At 43.4% G+C, this 16,422-nt stretch overlaps 1 protein-coding gene across 2 annotated transcripts in view; it reads left to right on the forward strand.

Moving 5' to 3' along the window:
• ABCC4 (ATP binding cassette subfamily C member 4 (PEL blood group)) overlaps positions 1-16,422 on the forward strand; it is a 267,134-nt gene that overhangs the window by 221,666 nt on the left and 29,046 nt on the right. For both annotated transcript variants that reach the window (XM_002713003.5, XM_051850536.2), the window contains 2 exons: positions 2,098-2,253; positions 10,236-10,325. In XM_002713003.5, the coding sequence (XP_002713049.1) occupies positions 2,098-2,253; positions 10,236-10,325 (246 nt within the window). The remainder of the gene's footprint in view (positions 1-2,097; positions 2,254-10,235; positions 10,326-16,422) is intronic.

Here is a 16,422-nt window from a genome sequence, read left to right on the forward strand (position 1 = left end):
TGCCACTTCCTAACAGTGTGTCCAGGTTTGCATGGATGGATCAGTGCCGCATGAGTGTGCACACATTCTCACAACCTGGCATTTGCCTTTGCCTTGATTTACATGTGAAAACCCCCGAGAGGGACATCCTGAATGAGCACCTGTTCCTGTCTGGACTACTCCACTTCCGAGCCAGCTCCCTGCTAATGACCTGGGAAAGCAGCAGAAGATGATCCAAGTACTTGGGTCCCTACCACCCACATGGGGGGACACAGATAGAATTCCAGGCTCCTGACTGGCCTGGCCTAACTCCAGCTGTTATGACCATTTGGGAAGTGAACTAGTGGATGGAAAAATCTGTGTGTGTTTCCCTCTCTCTTTGTAACTTTGCTTTTCAAATAAAATAAATCTTGAAAGTACAGAGAGATACACAGATAGACACACACACCACACGTAAGTATAGATATGTGCTTGGGCATACCTATGTGCAGAAAGTGGCACATCTAAAATGTAAATTAAGTCGTACCAAAAAATAGAGATGGCTCCGAAGACTAAGAAATTAGATCAAGCCACTGTGTTTTTAATTGTGAAACTCTATAGATTCTTTTTTGAAATGCTATTATTGATTCTATAGGTTAACTTTTTTTTAAATGAGAATTTGTTAAATTCCCAGCATGTAATCAGTGGACAATAAAGTTCACTTCCTCTCTGTTGAAAGCAGTGAGTTTTCAGAGTTTACTGAATTGATGTCAAATGATCGTAGGTGTTCTGATTTCTGAATAAGGATAATGTCATTTCTCAAGATGGGAGACGCCTACCTGGGAGAGTATGGTTGGGCAAGCTCAGGGGTTAAAAGGCCAGTTTCTGCACACAGTTTTTACAGCACAGTCTCATCCCTGACCAGCATTTTGCCAGCATTATTTTGACACTTTGATCTTATTGTCAGTGCACTTCATTTCTCTCTGCTTTGGCTTTAATAAGAGGAAGGATACTCAACACAAATCTTTCCCAAGGGGCAATTGGATGTATTAATTGGCTTGCAAAATACCTTTTGAACTGCTCAGATGAAAGACCCCTTTTAATAGCAAATGTTATTTGTGTTGTTGTTGGTTTCATTATGCATATTTGACTACTCATTCCTGTCTTTTAAAATGAAAGACAGGGACTGGAAGCTGCATTTTAAAATGTTAAGATGTTTTCTTTTGGGATAGAACATCACTAGGTATTTAATATCTAAAAGTGATTTGGTTTCGCCACCAAAGAATCATTTGTCTTAAATGACAAAACCTTTGGAAAATGAATATTTATTTGTACCTAACACAGCTGACTTGAGTTGTTAACTTCTCTGCAGAATTATCCAAGAAATATTCAGAGTTCAAAATGCACAGAACTGGGGCCGGCATTGTGGTGCAGTGGGTTAAGCCGCTGCCTGCAACACCAGCATCCCCCATATCCCAGCTGCTCCACTTCTGATCCAGGTCTCAGCTCATGTGCCTGAAAAGCAACAGAAGATGGCCCAAGTGTTTGGGCCCTGTCACCCACGCGGGAGACCTGAATGGAGTTCAAGGCTCCTGGCATTAGTCTGGCCCAAGTCTGGCTGTTGTGACTATTTGGGGAGTAAAACAGTGGATGGAAGATCTCTCTTCCTCTCTCTCTCTAACTCTTTCAAATAATAAATCTGTTTTTTAAAAATGCCCAGTCCCTACAAGTAAAGCTCATCTTTAAATCGACTTCTTACCAACCCCTTCAGAAGTGACAGGCTTTCCACTGCCAAGAAGCAGATTGTTCATTTTCACTCTCATTGCTTCCCTGGATCTCAGCAGAAGCCATTTTGCCCCCACCCCCACCAGGACAGTTGTCAGTGCCTGATTTTTGCTTGTCACAATTTAGGGGGGTGCTCCTGGCATCTGGTAGGCGAACTGATGGATTCTGGTAAACACCCCGCGCTAGACAAAGAATCATCAACTCAGAATGCCTACAGTGCTGAAGCTGAGGAATTCCTTTAGGCCAGCCGCTGAGTAGACCCTGCTCTGTTCATCTTCAGAACCTGCACTGTCTCCTGGGTGTGTTGCGCGTTGCATTGTTATGTTTAATCCCTCCTCCTGGATCTCTCTGTAGGTTGGCATTGTGGGAAGAACAGGAGCTGGAAAAAGTTCCCTCATCTCAGCGCTTTTCAGATTGTCAGAACCTGAAGGTAAAATCTGGATCGATAAGATCTTGACAACTGAAATTGGACTTCACGATTTAAGGAAGAAAATGTCAATCATACCTCAGGTATGCAAGTCGGAGCATTCTCACTGTTCTTTTATAAGGGCACCAAAGTGTAATTGCTTCTAATTTTATTGCTTTTTTTTAATTGGAGGAAAGGATTGATCCTTCTCCCCAATAGAGCATAGTTTTAACACTAAGTAGTTTCAACAGATGTTATCATGAGATACCAGGGTTATTTGTTTATTCATTTGAGTGTGTGTGTGTGTGTGTGTGTGTGTGTATGTGTTAGAGGAAGAAAGAGTTTAACGGCTCGCCCATGATTTTAACCAAGGGGGCAGTACAGAGTGGAGAGGCAGAGCCCAGGAAGGGAGTTCCTTCCTCCACACCTGCGTTTCCTCTCCAGGCAGCTCAGAGAGCCACCTCTGAGGGCTGAGCACATCAGTCCCTGTAGAGTGAGTTCTTCCTGAAGACCCACTGCATGCGTGCGTGCGTGCTCTGAGCTGAGCCTTCCGCTTCCCACCAGCCGTGGGACTTCTCAGGGGTGTTGCAGAGATCGGATTGTAGGCACAATAGGAGCTCCGGTTGTGGATTCCGGTTCATCCCTCCAGCATCCATTCAGGAAGCATTTCTTGAGTGGGTCCTGTTCTGTAGATCTGGGGCCGTGGGCAGCAGCAGCCTTTGCCTCCAGCAGCTCTGGGGCCTCCCAGCTCCTGCGCTCTGCTTTGACACTCTCCACGTGTTCAACTCCAGACTTGCTGTTGGGGGTTTCTCATTTGGGGTTTTTTCTACTCCACTGTTATCTGGCCATCAAAGGGAGTTGAGGAACACACACACTCACTCTTGAGCTGAGAAGTACAGAGGAAGAGAGCAGGTGAGCGTGCTTCCTGGCAGGTGGGTGTGAGGCACACTTAGATGCTTGCTGGTTTGCAAGCAGAGAATATGACACCCCGAGGGAAGGAGAAGGTGGGCTTGTGTCTCATGACCAGGTACAGCCAGACGGTGCTGCTACTGTCGACCTCGAACTAATGGGAAATATTGTAATTGATCTAAAATTGAGATAGTGAGATACTATCATACTCACTAGGATGACTACTATTAAGACAAAAAAAAGCCTTCTGTATATAAAGAGAATCGAAAATGAATCTTGATGTGAATGGAAGGGGAGAGGGAGTGGGAAAGGGGAGGGTTGCGGGTGGGAGGGACGTTATGGGGGGGAAGCCATTGTAATCCATAAGCTGTACTTTGGAATTTTATATTCATTAAATAAAAGTTTAAAAAAAAAGATACGCCTTTCAGGAAAAATGGAAGATAGTTTTCAGCAGGTTAAGGGTCCTCTGACCATCAGAAGCAGGAGTTGGTGGCTGCGGTAGAAAATGAGAATTTAAAGTCCCAGGTTTTCTATTTGGGTCGTACCCATCTCAGAAATGGGCCAGATGGGAGTCTCTGGGTAGAGACCACGGGCGTTTCTGTAAAAAACTTTCACATCCCCGGATGAAAGGATCTAGAAACGTGCCCTGTGTTACTTTTAATGCTTCTTAATAAGAAAGGGTTATATGCTTGTGTACATAAAAGAACTCTAAATAAAGAAGTAGCGTTAGATGCTTCTTGGCTCAGCCAGGAATGTTTTGGAAGCACATCTGAGCAAAGACTAAGTACACCTTGACATCACCAGGTTTTGGTTGTGTTCCATGAGTTCCCACCCTCCTTTTGAGCAAATGTTCTGTGTATGCACGGCAGAGAGTGTGCTTACAAAACAGCACTAAGCTTTGTATCCATGTAGATGGTGATCACCAAGCGTTGTAAACACAGAAGCTTTATTTTCCAACCTTATATGCCTTTGTCTCCAAGGCGCAGGGTTAGTCGATAAAAAGAAACAGTCTGCAGACTGACACAGACAGGGTCCCAGGAAGCCATTCCCGGGTGGCCTGGAAGTTATGCTTTACAGCCGGTGCTGAGTGCCCACAAGACCACGTTTTACTCCCCCGGCCACCTCCAAGTGTGCAACCTGGACGAGGTCACGTGGCCTCGGTGCTCCAGCATCCTCGTCCTTACCCCAAGTCTAGTAATTACTGTGCACACTTATCTGCATGAGAAGATGGCCTGGCGCCTGCTTCTTAGGAATATTCAATAAATGGTAACTGTTTGTTATTAAGGGTTGGGGTCAGGGCCTGTTGGGAACACCTTCTGGATGGCCTAGGCTGTTCATTTCTGTTTCTATTTTTGTGATCCTTCGTGATTTTCTTTAAATGAACTTACATATATTTAGTGAAGCAGCAAGGAAAAAAAACAAGAAAGAAAAACAAAAAAAAATACTTAATAGTTTTAGGGGAAAAAGTATTTCAAGTCTAATTAGTGATTTTCCCACAAGGAAGCAAAGGTGAGACTATCACTTTGTTTTGTTTGTTTTCTGGCTTCCTGCCACCCAGTTCTTGCCAGCCTTGCTGTCCCCTGCCCTGGACCCCATGAATGCTTTTCAGGCCCCCACAGAGCCGGCTGGCATCTTCTCCACCCCGCCCACATTCCTTGCTATTTTCTACCTCTCCTTGAGGACCAAGCCTTTTCTCTCATTTTCATGGCTCCAGTCCCTGACAAGTGACACGGGCAGTAGTTAATTCTGAACATTTGTGGAATCTTTAACGTGCCTTCCTTGCTCTCAAACCTCTCATGTAGTCCTCACCACAGTTCTGTCGTTATCCTCGTTTGACAGGTTGAGAAACTGAGGCACCAAGCGCTTAGTAAGTAAGTAAGCGGCAGAGCCGTGAGGCAGGCTGGGTGCAGGCACTGGCGACTCCAGAGCTGCAGCCTCCCAGACACTTTGTCCTCGTCTGTAAAACAGCATCTGCCGTGGGAACTCTGCCTCGGGACTCCATGTGAGCAGGGCCGCATGCGCGCACCCCCCCTCCCCCCGAAACAAACACTGCACAAAACCGCGTGACTCTGTGGCCTGCACTCTGATATTTTCCATTACATCCGTTCTATTCTACTTCATATAAAGACAAAATGATGGGCACGAGCCACAAAATTGATTTCATGATCCATTGGTTGCACCTGCATGTTGAAAGACAACGAGTGCCTCACTGTCCCGCTGGCGTGGCGGGGGCCCTGCCGCCTGACACTCATTCTCCCAGCAGTCCTGCAAGGCGGATGGTGGGAGCCCCACGTTCCAGGCGGGAAACCGAGGCTTGGGCAGAGTCCTAAGGTGCCCAAAGCAAACAGCTGGTCAGCAGTAGAGTCAACCCAGGCTGGCAGACTCCACGTATGATTTTTATTTTTCATTCAAGAAAATGTTGATTGAACCTTGGTTATTTTACCCTCTTAGAAAGGATTCCCAAATCCATAGCAAAAGGGAACAAACAGAGCAAAGTTCAAAGTTAGCTTCTCTGGGCGCTTTGTCTCTGGTTTGCACAGTTAGGTGGCTGAAAGACAGCATTGTTTGTGATTATTTGCCAAAAAACACTCAACCCTTGGCATGAAAAGAAAGCCATTTTCGGAGCAGGGATTTGTTCATGTCTGCATCACAGGTAACGAGCGTCGGGAGACAACAACTCAAAGCCTTCCTGCACCTTGCTCTTGACTTACTGCCTGCCGGTGGGGAAACGTGAGAGGTGGCCGCAGTGCAGAAGGTGCACTGCCCCCTGCCCCTGAGTAGTGGGGAGCAGGGTGGCTTGTGTCGAAGCTCCCTGACTTAGGGAACCTACCGTGTTGGGAGCAGACAGTCATGGGCATGTGGCCCATCCCTTCCCTTCTTTCTAGCTTGGGCTCAACCCCTTGGCTAATGGCTGAGGGTCCTCTGGCACTCGTGACCCTGCCAAGAACAGTGCAGATTTAGGGGTGAAGGGCCTGGGCCTGCAGGTAGTGACGGTGCCAGCCTTTGGAGGAGTGTTTCAGAAAACAACTTTTGCATCCTTAAGAGTGGACTCCTTAATTCACGTGCAAAATATCCAGGAGTAAGCAAACAGTGAAAGTGCTGCCTAACTCATTTCCGTAAACAGAACAGATAGCTGTGCCCAAAGTGGTTGAATGCGCTCTGTGAAGGCAACAGCAGAGTGAGACTGTCTTCAGGGAATGGCGTGCTTATCGCAAAGGATCTAGAGAAATGGATTTCAAAACTTTTTTTGGATGGGTTTTTTTACACCCAGAGCCTTTATCCTGTTGGCACAAAAAAAAAAAAAAAAAAAAGCTTTCAATTGAAGAGTAATTCCATGCAAATTCAACATTTATGATCGACCTTAAGGGTTGGCACACATCAACAGCTGTAATCTTTATCATGATGAAACAGATTCCTTTTTTTAAATTTAGTAGATCAGAGAAAAAGCAAAGTGTTTTTTTAAACAGTCCGCTCTGCTGTCTTTGGTATTTCTGCCCCTGAGTTTTCTTTAGTAGGTTGGAAAGGTTAACCAGAGCTGTGTCTCTTTAAGCCTTTTTTTTTATTACCTGCTTTTCTTTTCTTTCTTTTTTCTTTTTGAGAACAAAACTCCAAGAGAAAAAGAGGTGGGTATGCTGTTACAAGTAAAGAAATACAATTGGATTCTGGCCTAATGCAGTGGCTGCTTTGTTTCTGTACTCTGAAGTCTTCATTAAAGCCCCTGGAACTGCTCCCTGGAGCTGGTGACCTTTTTGTATCTAAAGAAGACTTTACACAACTTAGATTCTTTTTCCTTTGTTGGAGAACAATGTTCTTTTCTTCTGAGAATGGATGATGATCAGTTCATTCAGAGGCTACAGGATTTAAAAAAAAAAAAAAAAAAAGGACCCAAGATTTAAAGTGACTTCAGGTGGTTGCCTCCTGAAGGTGATGTTGCCCTCAATAAAGGATCTCAAGGTTTGAAAATGAAAACGTAGCTTTGAGGCCACCAGGAAACAGTAGGGGTGGCTCCTGTTGACTCTTTTTTAGGCCAGGGACGTTTTCTCGCTTGGGACCCAAAAAGATTAGGGGACAGTGAAGTGTTGTATGGCCTGCTGGTAGTGTGTACCGTCTTGGATGGGTTTTGTCTTGGTCCCAGTTCGTCTGACGTGGCTGGGGGTTAGTGGGTAGAGTTTCTTGAGATAATGAGAGGCTTGTCTTCCTGTAGTGTGTACAGAAGGGCTGGTAAGACTAGTTTTCAGCCTTGCAGTTGTATCGGGGGATTATCCATTTACTACGCTGAATGCTGTGATTCAGTGTGGCCACTTTTGGGTCACATGCCTTGTACGAACTTGAGCTCTGTTAGTAACTACTAAACCTAGGGCCCAAGATTTTCTTAAAACGCTGAAATCTTAAAAAATTTTTAATAATCTTAAAGTACAAACTTTAAACTGTAATGAAAAGCAGATGTGCTACTGGTATGCTCTGTTTACAATACTTTATTGAAGAAGAGCTTTTGTTTTCCTGACTCTACCATGCCAGCCAGCTGTCGAGGTTAAAATAAAATGTTTTTGAAATAAGGTTTAAACATAGATCTTGAGGATGAAGTACACTTAGGCTTATACATTTTGCATATATTTACATAAAGTTTGTGTGTCTTCCCATAAATCTCTGTGTACTGAAGTATTCCTCCTACAGACATTTTTACAACACTTACGATTAGCTTGTTAACGTCATTGCGTGGAAATGGGTACTTTAAATAATATCTATCAGAAATAATCATTAATTTGACCCTTATCTGTTCTTCCAGTATTGTCTACAATGAGTACTTTTACTACCTGTTGGAGATAATTTAATGATTTCTTATTTGGCAAGTGGATGCAAGTAGATTGAGTGGAAACCAAAATGAACATTGTGCATAAAACACATTGACATATTAAACCAGACATTGTTAACAAATTGCATGCTGGTTTTAAAGAATATAGCTTCAATCAATTAATGTATTAAATCAGTCTCCTCATTCAACAAGTCGTGATTGAAATTTTACTCATTATTAAATGACATTATTTGGCATGTCACAACGAAGAAAAATCGTCGTTTGCTGTATTATGTTCTTCCATCTGGTATTGCAAAATAAACATGAGTAATTGCCCAATCTTTCCCTGTGCATTGACAATACAGATTTAATTGGGGTCCCTTTTAGCAGTGGGAAATGCTTAAACTCAACTTTTGCCTCAGTACGCTGGTCTGCAGTATCTGGGTGATGATGGCAGAACCTTCTTTGGGCCGGTGGAGTGAGTGCCAGGTGGTGTTGAGAGCTCAGCCTTTAAGGCAACCTTAGCCGTTGTACAGGGGCTCAGTGGGCATCGCAAAGGCCGGAGAAGGCCTCATGTCTTTGCAGACATGCATCCATTTCAAGAGATTCCTAAAGGGAAGAAGGTGAGGGTGGTGACAGCGAGAGGCCTCGATTGAGAAATCAGGGCTTGATCATTTTGTAGCATTGTATAACCAGGGATTTTTGTTTCTGATCATTTCAGGGCATATCAGTCATTTCATTGCTTTTGTACAAATAAAGGGTCCGTTTTAAAATCTCTTGAATTGGAAGATTTTGCTGCAAGATACATAATTTTTGATGGTGCATCCTTTAATTTCTCCCTCATCCATCTTAACACCGAGACAATAGGGGAGCATATAGGAATCTGAGTGTCACTCTTCTTCCTGGCTAGAGAGGAGAGATGTCTACCTCCTGAACTTTTCTTTTTTTTTTTTTTTTTGACAGGCAGAGTGGACAGTGAGAGAGAGAGACAGAGAGAAAGGTCTTCCTTTGCCGTTGGTTCACCCTCCAATGGCCGCCGCGGCCGGCGCGCTGCGGCCGGCGCACCGCGCTGATCCGATGGCAGGAGCCAGGAGCCAGGTGCTTTTCCTGGTCTCCCATGGGGTGCAGGGCCCAAGCACCTGGGCCATCCTCCACTGCACTCCCTGGCCACAGCAGAGGGCTGGCCTGGAAGAGGGACAACCGGGACAGAATCCGGTGCCCCGACCGGGACTAGAACCTGGTGTGCCGGCGCCGCTAGGCAGAGGATTAGCCTAGTGAGCCGCGGCGCCGGCCTCCTCCTGAACTTTTCTCCTAGGCTTTTTGAAAAGTCAGAAGGAAGGGTCCAGCCCCTCCAGATGGTGAGATTTGAGGCTGGCGACTCCTGTGAGCTGTTTTCCGGTACCCAAGGAACAGTCACAGAGGTGTTTTCTTGTTCCAAGTTGGTGCATCCCATGGTTCTACCGCTTCATTGAAAGGGGCCAGTCGGGCTGTTTTCTGTTGCTCGTGTCCTCATGGCCTGGGGTAGTGGAGTCTTTAGGAGAAAACTCTTTGAACACAGCTTATATAAACTTCTATACAAGATTTTGTTTTGAAATCCAGCAGGAGGCATGTATTTCAAGAGCAATTTAACTGTGGGCTCCTCCTTAAGTTCATTCATTAGAAGAGCTATTTAACTTAAAATAATTTGATTCTATGCCTTGCTTCACAATGGGTTTCGGGTTACCCTGCCCTTCGAGCGTCTGAGACCTGTAACCCTGATGCGCAGGCAGCTAAGTGAGGACTTCCTGATGGAAAATCTGGGCGTCTCTTCGTGAATAGAGGTTCCACTAGGCCCATTAGTTCATATCCTTTTGGGCAAAGAGCAGAATGTCCCATTTGGATGCGTGGAAAGATTCCCAAACCTGGAAGACTTTTATCAATGGAGATTTATGCTTCCGTGCAAATGTGAAACTATTTAATAATTTTGCTTGGAGGCACAAACTTTTCATCATGCTGCTGCTGTTTTCCAGTGTCACTAGGATTGACAGCTCATTTTTAGGGTTCTTTGGATGTAAAGGTCCTCAATAATTGCATCCTGTATTTCCTGGTTAAGCCGATATCACCCGGAAAGCACCTTCATTTTCTTTTTAAGATGACCCATCACTGCAATTTCTTTTGTTAGTTAGTGTTCAGTGATCTGGAAGATATTTTCGAGCATGCTTTATGTGATGGAAAATTAATAGAGATGTTGTTTTGTAAACAGGCATTTGAAACTCTATAATTGGCGATTATAGTGAATTTGGGGTTCTGTTGGGGCTTTTTGGATTTCAATTTTATTCTGAAAGTTAGCATTGGGATTAAAAGAAAAGAGGCTACAGTAATGATATTCATTCTTTTGGTGCTTAGGAACCTGTTTTATTCACTGGAACAATGAGGAAAAACCTGGATCCCTTTAATGAGCACACAGATGAAGAGCTGTGGAATGCCTTAAAAGAGGTAATTTATGAAACGTAATTATCCTTAATTTGTTAGCATCAGTGTGTGTGTGTGTGTGTGTGTGTGTGTGTTAACAGCATTGCTGGTAATTAAGGGGAGCTTATTGATTTAACTTTGTTCACCACCCAGGAGAACAGTGATGGCCTGGGTCCACTTAATGTGTTTGTATTGATGATGATGGAAACTGAAAATAAAATATTTCATGTTCTCATTTTTGACTTTCAAACTATATTTCAAGGCAACCAGACACGCTATCTTATCTCTCTTGGGCAGAACACTATACTCGAAGTTGTATTTCTGGGATCAAACTACCAGTGACTAAATGCCCCTACAGTGGTAACAATGGGAGCGAGGACAGATTTCTGTTATAACTGAACGATAGGTGATCAAGAATAGCTAGAATCATGTTATGATATTGGAGTCATATTAAGCTGGAATCATATTAAGACTTGATCGTACTTGTGAAATGCTTTGAAATTTCATAAGAAAGTGTTTGTGAAGGTAAATGATAGAATGTATTAACGACTATTGGATACATGTCATTTCAATGCTGCCGATTGAATGCAAGTAGCAGAAGCCAGAGCCTTGACTGAGGTTTTATACTGATAACGTCCATTTCTAGAAGATTCTCTATTACTTGTGTAGTGACTCCCTTTGGATCACATATTTCAACTTCCGCTCTGTTGCATGAAAAGGATTCTGATTGTTAAGGTGCTGTTGGTTTGTGTCTGTTAGTGCTAATCATTTTGCGTACTCACCGCATTTCTGCACATTAATTCTAAGCTACTTAACAGTGGAAACGATAATCGCTCACAGGACCTGATTCAGTCTTTTATTTTTAAAAAGTAAGTGTTCAGTAAATATGTATTGAATGGTTGATTTCTTCATTTCAGAGGAGTGTAGCTTTTTTCTTATAAATAAATAAATAAAATAAAACAAAACACAAGTCACACACTGTTCCTCGCCAGCGTGGTTCTTGTTGCTGTTTGGAATTGCTACGTTTGTCATTTCCTCCCTCCCAGAGATAGTTCTACAATCTTTCATTTTTAAGACGAGTTTTCACCGCGAGCAAATCAAGCTCCTGCCAGGAATTCCAGTTTCAGAAGGCGGGTCGGTGCCGAGTCTTTATGCATCCACCCTGCTTTCCAGCAACTGCAGACTTGATTTTCCTAAATTAGTCGATTACCTCACTTTTTCTTACTTGAAAAGCAACTGACCTGATTTCATTTACGGCTATGAGTCTTTCGGCAGGGAAATTATAGGAGAAAAGAGGCGGGAAGGCGGCCATCACATCTAAAGAAAGATAAAGACTATGTAACGCTCTTGAACTCACAAGACAACTTTCATAGTGAAACTCTGACACACCCTAACAAACCGGAACTTCTAGAAAATTATTTTTCCTATTTGCTTCAGAACTTAGATTTCTCTTCACAGATTGTCAGATAGTAAAATTACTTTAGAAACACATTGTTCCGTAGAGACTGAGGCAATGTTAATTAGGAGCCAATCCTATATAAATCTGTCTTAGAACTTGGCTATAACTTAACTTCATCAGTGGTAGTCAAAAGTTAGTAGCTTCTCAGAATTCTCTAAAGGATGACACAGTGGAAATGACCATTCTTACTAAGGTCTACTTTCATTGATCCTGATTTTGGTGATTTCTGTGACTAGAAATAAACACGAGTGTGTTGCCAGGCCTACCTATAAAAGGTAGTGAGTGAGTGCCATGTATCGTTTCCAGAATTGACCTCAGAGCTTTAGTGATACCACTTGGAAGAAAGAAAATATCCCCTCATTCTCTCTAAATAATTTCATTATGACAGTGCATATTTCTTTCTTTCTTTTTTTTTTTTTTTTTTTTTTTTGGACAGGCAGAGTGGACAGTGAGAGAGAGAGAGACAGAGAGAAAGGTCTTCCTTTGCCGTTGGTTCACCCTCCAATGGCCGCCATGGCCAGCGCGCTGCGGCTGGCGCATCACGCTGATCCGATGGCAGGAGCCAGGTGCTTTTCCTGGTCTCCCATGGGGTGCAGGGCCCAAGCACCTGGGCCATGCTCTACTGCACTCCCTGGCCACAGCAGAGAGCTGGCCTGGAAGAGGGGCAACCGGGACAGAATCCGGCGACCCAACCGGGACTAGAACCCGGTGTGCCGGCGCCGCAAGGTGGAGGATTAGCCTGTTGAGCCACGGCGCCGGCCCATGACAGTGCTTATTTCTTAATGAAAGATTTGGTAAATTTTCTAAACATTAGGATACAACATTGTAGGTATCTTAATATGATTCCAGCTATTCTTGACCATACACATATTCTGAAACCTGTACTTAAAAAGTCATAACTGCTCACATCACTTGTTTGGAGTTTATAAAACAAGGAGCGTTTTTTTTTTTCTTTCATTTTTCTGAATTTTTCAAATGTTGTCTAAGGCACTTAGGTTCTTTTATCATCTGGGGAAACAGGCCAAGGACTCCTAGCAAGTGAAGCCCTGCAAATTTGTCATGGTAGTAATTAGAGTTCCATGTCTACAAATTGGTAGAAGTTGGGCTGTTTCTGATGAGTCAGTGATTCTGCCCAGGAGTCTGTGGACTCTCGGGGCTTCTTTTGGTGAACTTAGAGCTAACAGGGTGGGCATTTTGCTTAGCGGTTAACGGAGCTGTGTCCAGTATTGGAGTGCTTGTGTTTGGGCCCTGGCTCAGCTCCCAATTCCAGCTTCCTGCTAATGCACACCCTAGAAAGCAGCAGGTGATGGTCCCAACCTGTTGGGTGCCTGCCACCCATGTTAGAGATGTGGAATGGGTTCCTAACTCCCAGATTTGGCCTAGCCCCCACTATTTGGGGATTGAACCAGTGGATAGGAGCTCTCTGCCATCTGTCTCTCACTCTCCCTATCCCTATGCCTCTCAGGTAAGTAAATCTCCAAAAAAGTTCCTTTAAAAGAACTTAATGGCCTTGGGATTGTCAGTGTGATGAGCTCTATGTGTGTGTGTTACCTGGAGAAATCCCATGCAAAGGATTCACGTTTCTATGAATTTCTCTGTTTTATATCTTTTTGATTTTCTTCTTTCCATTATATCCAAACAAGGGCAGAGTAACTCATTCTACTCTTCAGGGCACAGAGGAGACCTGGTGTCCTTGGCAGCTCTGTGTAAAATGGACTAAATAAGCACTGACCCTCCTAAATCATGGCCGCACTCGTGGGAGCCCACACTCATAAGTTTGGATTGTGAGTCATTATGCGAGCACTGCTATTTGTACCTCTATCAACTTTAATTAAAAAGAAAAGCTGATTTTTGAAAATACTTCCTCTCTCTCTCTCTCTCTTTTTTTTTTTTTTTTACAGGCAGAATGGACAGTGAGAGAGAGAGAGAGAAAGGTCTTCCTTTTCTGTTGGTTCACCCCCTAATGGCCGCTGCGGCCGGCACGCTGCAGCTGGTGCACCGAGCTGATGCAAAGCCAGGAGCCAGGTGCTTCTCCTGGTCTCCCATGGGGTGCAGGGCCCAAGCACTTGGGCCATCCTCCACTGCCCTCCCGGGCCACAGCAGAGAGCTGGCCTGGAAGAGGGACAACTGGGACAGAATCTGGCTCCCCGACCGGGACTAGAACCTGGGGTGCTGGTGCCACAGGCAGAGGATTAGCCTAGTGAGCCGTGACGCCGGCCATCTCTTATTTTTTCTTCCCCCTTCTCCCTTAGACCAGAGGTAGAAAAGTTTGCTAGAGGTTTGGCATTCAGAAGGGAGATAATCCTCTGGATGTTGCCCAACTCATCTTGGTTCTTTGTTTTTAAATGGGCCGAAAATCGGCTTGAAAACTGCAAAAACAGCTGGGAACTGAAGAAAGTCTGGTGCAACCAGTGCCAGTTGGGGCACCTAAGGAGTAATGGCAGCTCTATAGATATAGCAGAAATAATGACTAAAGATTGATAACAGTTTATCAAGAGAAGATCACAGTAGATAAAATTCTGACCTAAATCAGTGCTTGTTGTTACTTCTCCGGAAAAACAACTTTAATAAAGGGGTAGACGATTAAGAGATGATATGTCATGTCAGAACAGTAAAGAAATCATCCCCTTACGTTCCATGTTGATAGTATCTCTATTGGTTTACAAGTACATCTCATTAGACAGGAAACCAAGGTACAGAAATCTCCACATCAGAGGAACCCAGGGGAAAAGGGCTCTCTGGTCCTGCGTCCTCCACGCACTGCACTCCCGTCCCCCAGGGCCGTGTGTCAGTGAATGGGCTGCCCTTCCTTCATTTCCCATTGGTGTTGCTCTAGTCAGAGCTCACCCTCATCTATTTGCTGTTGATCACGTTTCTGTCTCGGCTTTTTCTCGTCCAACTTTCTTGTTAGGAAGTTCCACAAAACATGGGAACAGAATCTGGCACTGAAATTATTATTCTGTGAGTGATTCCCGCACCTGGTAGCTACAGGGAGCATTCTGGGTTACTTGGAAAATATTGATGGTGGTTGAAATGCGGTTTCCATAAGTTGAGTTCATTATTTGCAGTTCTGTCATAGTTACTGTTTTCCAAGCTTAGAAATAATCTGGAGTGCTTTATATTGAGATACAAGATTTTAAATTTATTTTGAAATTTTAATTTTTTTAATATTTTCCAAGTTTTAGATTTATGGTATTAAGATCACATGGGGCTAATTAACTTTCATAAGAATATATTTCTCTAATAATGACATTTAATGAGAATGACCTTATATTGGTTATATTAGGTTACTGTACAAAATTGTGGAAAATCAAATTAAAATATGTTTATTTTAGTATAAAGAAGTCCATGCATCCTGAAGATCCTGAATATCTATATGGGTTTATTAACTTTTTAGAGACAGACAGCACAAAATGAGCTGTACTGGTGGCTTTATTCAAGCATTCAATAAGAGAGAGCTTCTCATTGAAGCATCATAGATTCTCGGCCAGTCATCAAGAGAGATAAAAGCTCCATCTGCATGGAGCTTAACTTCTTGTGTGGAAAATAGAAAATAAGTGCGTGCATTAAGTGTGTTGCAGTGTTGGATGCTGAGAAATGCATGAATCAGAAAACAGAGTGCTGGCTGACAGGATCATTAACAATAGTCAAATATATTGATCTTTTCCTTTGCATCCAACACTGTTTTAGGAACCACACATACTGATTCATTATATACTCCAAAAGTGTTAAAAGATACACAGTTTTATTATAAGAACATTATTATCTTATTTATAGATATAGATATAGATATAGGAAGCTAAAAAAGAAAATTTAGGAGTTTGTCCAATTGGCAGAGCCAAGCAGGACTCACGCCTGGTCTATCTGTTTTTAAGGCTCATTTTGATTTTGTAGAAATATTTTCAAATCACAGAGAAGTCAGAGGAATAGTATGATGATCACTCATAGACTGTTCACCTAGATTCAGCAGTTCTTAGTATCTTGCCAGTTAATGTCTTTGCTTCCTCTCTGGAATGCTATTATCTAATATGCTTTCAAGTGTCCCCAGGTGTCACTCATGGCACCATGTTCCATTGCCTTTATTGTCCTCTCTGTTCCAATCCTTAATTGCAACGTGAATGTGTGATGACGCTACAGAGGGCCTATCCATTCCTCTCGTCCTTGCAAATGAAGACAGGGTGTTCCAGAAAACATGTCCCTTCTTCACCTCGTGACCCTTGTTCCTCTCCGGATAGACATGGAGAACCTGAGCGAGGCTCGAAGTCCAGATCAGTGATGAGATGTCACCTGAGTTAGGGACGAGTGTGAGATTATTGCTTGTACCTGACTGCTAACATAAGAGTCATCTGCATGGTCCAGTGTTAGCAAAATCACCACAGGAGGAAAAGCTGATAAAACCTTTGCCACCGTCAACTTTTGGCCAGCTTAGTGACCTGGGGTACAAGTAGGCCTATGAATATGTTTCAAAAGAGGGATCCTCGCTAAGGCTTCTCCCTTTTTATAGAACGGACCTTGATTAAGTTGACAACTCCCATTTTATAATAATTTTCAGGGCAGGGTCTTAACTCTACCAGGATCCACATCTTACACTTCAGATTTTATGTATCACTTCCATCTTGTGTCCCAACACTAAATACCCATCCCACATCCTGCCCTAACTCA

The sequence above is a fragment of the Oryctolagus cuniculus genome, chromosome 9 (assembly GCF_964237555.1).
Source record: "Oryctolagus cuniculus chromosome 9, mOryCun1.1, whole genome shotgun sequence".
Classification (NCBI taxonomy): domain Eukaryota; kingdom Metazoa; phylum Chordata; class Mammalia; order Lagomorpha; family Leporidae; genus Oryctolagus; species Oryctolagus cuniculus.